At 43.2% G+C, this 7,833-nt stretch overlaps 1 protein-coding gene across 1 annotated transcript; it reads left to right on the top strand.

The window, feature by feature from the left end:
- The first annotated feature begins 1,360 nt into the window (after positions 1 to 1,360).
- LOC143319409 (homeobox protein unc-4 homolog) lies at positions 1,361 to 7,486 on the top strand. The gene is made up of 3 exons (XM_076728377.1): positions 1,361 to 2,375; positions 3,089 to 3,264; positions 5,951 to 7,486. The coding sequence occupies exons 1-3, from the start codon at positions 2,111 to 2,113 to the stop codon at positions 7,112 to 7,114; spliced, it is 1,605 nt and encodes a 534-aa protein (XP_076584492.1). The 5' UTR covers positions 1,361 to 2,110; the 3' UTR covers positions 7,115 to 7,486.
- The last annotated feature ends 347 nt before the right edge of the window (positions 7,487 to 7,833 follow it).

The following is a 7,833-nucleotide window of genomic DNA, read 5'->3' on the forward strand; positions in this document are numbered from 1 at the left end:
AAGATGATTTAGCTGCAAAATTTTACCTGCAGCCCAGGTTATTTTCACGCAGTGATTGAAAGACTGTGTGTAGATGCAGGTCTATAATGATTCAGTTTTCCAGGCGGTGTATGAAAGAGCATATAATTATAGTGTGAAGTTACACATAAATATAGAAAGCGTCAATATAAAATCAATCAGGGAAGAATTTTAGCAAATGTAAAACAGCACTATTTTTGCTTCTGACAGATCAAACATGGGATCAGTGTTGTAGCTACATTTCTTCAGTTTTTAGGTCTCTACAACAATTACATTGTTGTTCTTTTAGTCGTCAATCTTTTATTTGTTTTTTTTTTTCGGAAAAAGCTGTAACTGCTTGATTCATGTAAAAATGAAGCAGGTGTAGTTTGACTTATGGATCATAATGGACAGCATATAAAACATTTCATCAACCTTAATACATTATATATTGTATTTTAGTTAATTTACATTACTCTCTACTTCCACCTACTGGTGGAGGAGTAGAGCTTTGCATTTTACCGAAAGTCACTGGTGGAGTCTGTGCATTTGTTTAGGGTGTCTGATAGTTAATAATTGAGTTTTATTAAAGTGTATTCTTGACTTTTGAAACGGTAGATGACAAAACAACCTCACCCACAGATCCACAGTAGCTGTTTTTGATCTCCATCAGCAGGTGGAGTTCGCACAGTTGTCATGAGACAAGAATGAAAACTCCAGAAGAGCTCCAAACCTTGAGGTGAGATTGTTTGGTTAACTTAACTTTCACTTAATGGGTATCCTGTGTTACGTTTACATATATTACATCATATATACTAATTATATAGACTACGTATTTACAAGTTTGTTGTTGTTTTTCTTTTGTGTTTTTATCAATATTAGGCTAATTATAACTAAAAACATTCCAAGACCTCAGGCTGTTCTTGTTCTTTTTCTATATTATATTATATTTTTATTTATTTATTTATTTATTTATTTATGTGGAAACCAGCAAAAATATTAGACTCAATGGTTAAAAAAGCATCACTAAACTAAAGCAAAAAGCTGTCCAATAGTGTCCTGTAACGATTCATACACAATTTAAGGCTGAATGGCGCCTGCACATGTGAGTATTGAATTCTAGGAAACATCACATCATGTACTACCCACTCTGGTCGTCATTTACAACTAACATCGGTGTAAGCTGTTCGGGTGAAAAATCGAGATAATGATGCGGAGTTTGGCTGTGGTAAGACGGTGTGTGTGTGTGTGTGTGTGTGTGTGTGTGTGTGTGTGTGTGTGTGTGTGTGTGTGTGTGTGGAGGTGGAGGGTGTGCCTGGGAGATGGAGAGAGGCTTGTAGTCTAAAATGCGATGTGACAGCTCAGGAAAAGGGGGGATGATAAAGGCGCTGTTATTGGATCAATCTGGCCCTGAATGCCCCTATAAAACACTTACACACGCATGATGTGGGAGCGCGCGCGCACGCACGAGCTACGCGAGGGGAGACGGAGGGGAAAGACTGATTGTTTTAAAAAGTTAGTTAGGAGAAAACGTGTTGTCGCGTAAGAAATATAGAAAACGTGCAGGTTATATTCCTGAGAATTTAATGGAGTCGGCCTATCAATCACTTGGCTGTTTCCACGCGCCGGCTTAGCCTCGGCCTCATTGTTTTGACAGGGCTGAATTAAAAGACCGCGCCAGGTGTAATTAGCGATCGATCTGGAAAGGGAAAAAAAGCGTCCTCTCTCTCTTTCTCTTTTCCCCTCGTGCTCTGCTTTCCGTTACTCCATTAACCGCGTCTCTGACGTCACAGGGCGATTAACGTTTCTTATTGGTCCCGCGAGCAGATGGAGGAGCCCTAATGAGCTGGCTCGCGGAGAGAAAGAGCAGGGTTGACATCTCGGCTGGACCGTAAACGTGAGATACCTCGCACAGCCCGGTCTCCGCCGCCTCACCTCCAGCCCGTAGCCTACCGTGGCCGCGGGAGACGGCCGTCTGGGTTCCCTTCTCTCCCCCACCTCCTCTTCCTCGCAGCTTCTTCCTCCTCTCCCTGACTTTTGTTTTTGACTGCATGTTCAGCCACACTGCCTCCCTCTGCATCTTCACTTCGGCCCCGCCGCAGCCCCGGCGAGCATGGACAGTCGGGTCCTCGAGCATCCTCACGCCCAGTTCGGAGGCTCCTTGGGCGGGCTGGTGGGCTTCCCGTACCCGCTCGGTCCCCATCACCACCACCACCACCATCACCAGCACGTCTACGAGCTCGCCGGCGGGCACCAGCTCCAGTCCTCGGCCGCCGTCCCCTTCTCTATAGACGGATTACTTAACGGCTCCTGCTCGGCCTCGGTGGTCAGCTCCAACCCGCTGCTCTCGTCCGACAACCAGCCGTTCAAACTCTCAGGTAGGCCTGGCTCTTTTTGTCTGGTGTCTCATTAATAAACAAGTGTGAAAACAATGCATTTTAACAGGACGTCAGTGGTTTGTTTCGAGGCTAAATAAGGTGATTTGTTGTGGACTTTGTGGCTGTATTATACACTTTTGTAGATTTTAAGGACAGATTTGAACGAGAAAGTCAGTCTGCAGAGGAAAACCTTGTTGCTTAGAAGTTGCGAAGCGCCGTGAATTTAAAAAGAAACGCTGAAAAGTTTATGTGCATGCTCATAATTAATAATTTTATGTAAAAACGGCACTGTGTGTGAAGCTAAAGGTGAGAACTTGCCATTAATCGTGATGACACTGATACTGGCCGCTAATTCTTGGGTCACAACTGAATTGATCAATCATTGGATACGCGTTTGAATATCAATTATGACATTTAAGTTTCTTTTAGGCCTAACGGTTGTGACGTGATGTGTCAGAGTTCACGAGCAACAACATATTAGAAAGAAAAGGTGTGGCAGCGGGCAGTTTCACACTAAACTGGTGCTTAAGCAAATTCTGCCATGACAGTCTCTCCTCTCTCTCACTCACACACACACTCATGAACACACACGGATAAACACACACACATCTACACACACAAACACACACACATCTACACACACAAACACACACACATCTACACACACACACACACACACACACACACACATACACACACGTCGACCAATGCAGATTCTGGGGACCCGGATAAGGACAGTCCCGGTTGTAAACGGAGACGCACGAGGACGAATTTCACCGGGTGGCAGTTGGAGGAGCTCGAGAAGGCTTTCAACGAGAGTCACTATCCGGATGTGTTCATGCGGGAGGCGCTCGCGCTCAGGCTTGACCTCGTGGAGTCAAGGGTTCAGGTAAAGACACCGAGAAATGAGTCCAGTGGTATTAGACGCATTCATTCATTTATTTGGTTGGTGAAGGAGAAACGGATATTTTGAGGTGCTGAGCTTTCAAATAAATTCCGATCTCAGGCTGAAAATCCACAAAACATCCAATTATGAAGAAAATGTGAGAGGGGCGTTTGTTTTTTGTGATGCCCATGAAGGCCTGTCCCACACTGAGATAGCTATTTGTCAATTATCAGAGCATCAATAAAGAGTCTCTTTTGAATTATGCATGGAGGCAACCTATTGATTTATGGGTTAATAAAAACAAGGCTATTTACTGAGCAAACCCAGGGGTGGAAACGGTAACTATTATTCTTTCTTTGCCATCAGTTTTTTTGAACATCTAACTATTTGACAGTTTATTCACATAAGTACCCCAAATTATATAGACTGAGGTGGCTCAATTTGAGGTTTAAAATAATTTAAGATAAAGTAGACCCTATTATTATTCTATTATTTTTTTTCAGGCTATTGTTAATTATTATTATTATGTCTATTATTATTATTATTATTACTGAATATGTAAAGCAATTGTAAAAGTACGATATTTCATGATTATGATTTTTGTAATGGCAAAAATATATTTAAACAATTTATCATGTTATTATTGATACTACAACTACTACTGCTACTACTATTACTACTACTAATATTAATACTACTACTACTACTAATAATAATAATAATAATAAAGATGATAAAAAATAGTAATGCTAATGATAATAATATTAAGAAGATGATGATGAAGAAGAAGCAGAATAATAACGATTTAACAGCGTGTAAGAGATCTTTTTAGGCAGTTACTGAAAAGTAAGAAAATACAAAATAAAATTTTGTTAAAGTCATGATTAGAGGTTTCTTTAATGTAATAATAATAATAATAATAATAATAATAATAATAATAATAATAATAATAAAAAGAAAAACACAGCTGTAGTGCGTATTATTTGCACTGTGTGTAAAATCTGTGTATCCATTTGTGATATTCTGTGTAATTTAACGTATATTCATGTATTTCTAAATGAGCTCCATATAATTCTCATGCATGGCTGGATCGAGTAAAAGCGGGACAGAAGCAGAGCTCGCCGTTGCTGTATGTTGTTTGGGGATTTCGCTCCTAAACCTCAGATTATTGTTCCCTCAAGCTGCTTAACGCTCCTTTATCACCAGGTTTGCGGGGGAAAGATATAACCAACATTAACAATTCATAAGAAGCGCCATTGTCGCACATGATGTTGGTGTCCCGTCCTTATTATGCAATGTTCGCGGATCCTGCTCCTGCAGGCTAAACTCCTGGCGTTATCAGCGCCGAACACACGGCCCTGAGCGCGCCCAGAGGCCGGGCAGTGAGAGCTCTCAGGCGGGGGAAGCTGCCTCTCTTGGCTCGGTGCGGAGGGAGGAGAGTCGGGGATTGCCGTGCAAGTGTTAAGCCCCATATGAGCGGAGACTGGGTGTGAAAGAATATACAGAGACGGGATATGGCTGATTTAGCTACGGTACAATTAAACGTAATTGGCGGAGTTGCCCATTACACAGACTCATTGGTAATTAACACCGGCACATGTGTGCATCTGCTGGTCCGCCTCTGTGACCCATTAACCTAATGTACTCTTCAGATGTTTAAAGCCGCAGTAAACAAAGACACAGGCAGGCAGAGAGGCAGAGGACAAAGGTTTCACTTCTTCCAGAGCTTTGTGGTATTTGTTTGGATTTGGAGGCAATATGGTTTTGTCCTTATCTGATAATCACTTTGACACTGATTTATTATCATGGCAGGTGTGAGGTCTGTTGTCTGGGGTTGTCTAAACACACACCATGAGTGACATTTTGTCTAATGTAGCCTGTTTATTTCCTTAAGGGGGATAAATCATCAAGAACACTCCAATCCAAGAAAATGACCCCAAACTCAACCTTAAAAAATAGCCAGAGATTTTAATCGAATCATCTGATAGAGCTGCTGTCAGACAGTCAACATGGTAGTGTCCATACAGGAGGCATTTACCGCAGGGATATTATATTGGATTGTCTCAGATTGTGGAGGTTTTTTAAGTTAACATGTACAGCCTAAAATAAACAAAGGCCTTGTTTTGTTAAAGTTGCATTGTTGTTCCATCTAACGCTGCAGCAAGCAATTATGTTCTTTGCAGAGTAATTGATCCATTATTTTTACGACTATTTAGTCTGTAAAATGTCAGGAAATAGTGTAACAAGCTCATCACAATCCCCCAGAGCCCAAGGTGAGGTCTGGATTTAGCTTTTTTTTGTCCAAACAACAGTTCAAAACACAAAGATATTTGATTTATTTTGACGCAAATCATGAAAAAAAGCACAAAAATCATCATATTGGGGAATCTATCTGACATGAATCTGACATTTTTCCTTGATGAATGAATTAATTGATTATCAAAATTGTTGACGATTATCTGGTGGGCCAGAATAATCAACCAATCCATTAATCAGTTCAATTCAGCCTGAATGCCAAAAGTGTAAAAACAAATATTACATGAAATGTGATATTCTGAATGAATATGTGATCTCAGAGATGGTGTTTGACATGGACAGAAACTATTTTCAGATAAAAATCATCTCTTGTGTCAATTTTCCACCTGTGTATGTGTGCACTTCATGTGTGTGTCTTTGTGCGTGTGCACAGGTTTGGTTCCAAAACCGTCGTGCAAAATGGCGAAAGAAGGAGAACACAAAGAAAGGGCCGGGGCGGCCTGCTCACAACTCCCACCCGACCACGTGCAGCGGTGAGCCCATGGACCCCGAGGAGATCGCACGCCGGGAGCAAGAGCGTAACGAGAAGAAGAAACGGAAACAGGAGAGGAAGCTGCTGAAGTCCCAGAACAAACTCCTCGCAGGTGACAGCTTCCACACACCTGGAGGTTCGGAGAGTGACAGCGGGGTCTCCCAGTTCACCGACAGCGAGCAGCACTCGTCAAGCGTTAGTGGGACTATTCACATTGAACTGCCAGCAACAAAGGGTGCAGGAGGACACCAAACGGAATCCAGCTGTGACCAAACACGACACGACTTCAGCCAACTACAAAACCACCAAAACCAAAGAACCACAGGAGAACCGGAGCAGGTTTCTCCAGGCAGCACGCACAGCTCCAGTCCTGGAGGCCCGAGGTCCTCTGCCCTGCAGAAACGCAACCCTTTCAGCGTGGAGAGCCTCCTCTCTGACGCCACGCCTCGACGGAAATCTCAGCTGGACTTTCCCTCGTTGCCCAGTCAGAGGACACTGGTGGGTAAAGGTCACTTCTTGCTTTACCCCATTACCCATCAGCCCTTGGGCTTTTTAGTGCCCCAAACAGCCCTGAAGGCCTCACCATGTCAGGACAACAGCATTAACAGGCTCAGCCTGGGACAGAGGTGTGTGCCAAGTGAAGGGAGCCCTGCTCCCCCTGACCTCTCCGGCTTTGTCACAAAGCCTCTAAACTCGGATCATATGGAGCATATGACGCAGCATCACCACAATCACATTAGCAATAGAGCGGATGGACCAGACACGGAGGAGTGTGGTGGTGACTGCAGTAATGGAAGATTTCCTGTTTCTCCTCCACCAAACAGCGTGGCTCAGACGGCTCTGGCCAGGCTGAGCTCCACACAGTCCAGCGACATTAGCGAGGAGAGGAGTCTGAAAGTTCGGACGGAGGCAGCGAGCGATGGCTGCCAAGCTGCCGAGCTGTGTGTAAAAGAGAAGGGTGCAAGAGAGGAGCGAGCGTCTCCAGACCTCTCCGAGCATCTCAAGGCAAACACAGACTGTCAAGAAACACCCGGAACAGATGGAGAGGATGTCGATATGGACTAACACTTGCAAGGAGCAAACATAAACAAAGGACCAGGAACACCGCTCAGACTATTCAAACATTCCCAAAGCTCTGCTGAGACACTCTAAAACATATCAGGAATCAGGAGACTTAATTCTCATCTATTTTTTAATCATGATGTGTGATCAATCCAGATGGCCCCCAAAAAGCTGTGGCTGTCCTCATATTCAGGCTTTAGGCCTCAACATCAATAGAAGCAGGTTCCTTCTCTCTTTTTTGCTGACCAACCTGTAACAAAAACTAGGCTACAATAAACATCTTACACACAACAAAAATCCTCAGATATTGTAAAAACGAGAAAATGATATTTATATGTAAACATTTTGATAAATAAAGTTATTGTTTAAATTGAATCACTGTCTTTCCAGGTCCGTGTTCAGGGGGAAAAGGTAAAAAAAAAAAAAAAAAAAGAGGTTGCTGTGTGGCAGAACCTTGGATCATGGCGGCTGGAGTTTTGTCGTGTTCCAGCAGATAAATCCTCCTTTTTCTCTGTGTAGTGAGCCGGAGCTGGGGCTCAAGTCCGTCTGGCTGTTTGTATTTATTGCTTTAACAAATTTATTCATTTGAAAGGCCGAGCTGGAATGAGGTTAGTGGCCGCGGGCTATAGGACCCTGCGCCTCCTGCTGAGTTTTGATATGAAAGTAATTATTTTCCCACTGGCTGCCGCGGGTCTCGAGGCAGTTTTTTTCCCCTCCTTTCA

This window comes from Chaetodon auriga, chromosome 4, assembly GCF_051107435.1.
Source record: "Chaetodon auriga isolate fChaAug3 chromosome 4, fChaAug3.hap1, whole genome shotgun sequence".
Lineage (NCBI taxonomy): Eukaryota > Metazoa > Chordata > Actinopteri > Chaetodontiformes > Chaetodontidae > Chaetodon > Chaetodon auriga.

Coding starts and splice junctions, on each gene's coding strand:
- LOC143319409 (XM_076728377.1), top strand. CDS start 2,111: ATGGACAGTCGGGTCCTCGAGCATCCTCACGCCCAGTTCGGAGGCTCC. Junction 2,376..3,088: donor CCAGCCGTTCAAACTCTCAG/GTAGGCCTGGCT, acceptor CGACCAATGCAG/ATTCTGGGGACCCGGATAAG. Junction 3,265..5,950: donor TCGTGGAGTCAAGGGTTCAG/GTAAAGACACCG, acceptor GCGTGTGCACAG/GTTTGGTTCCAAAACCGTCG.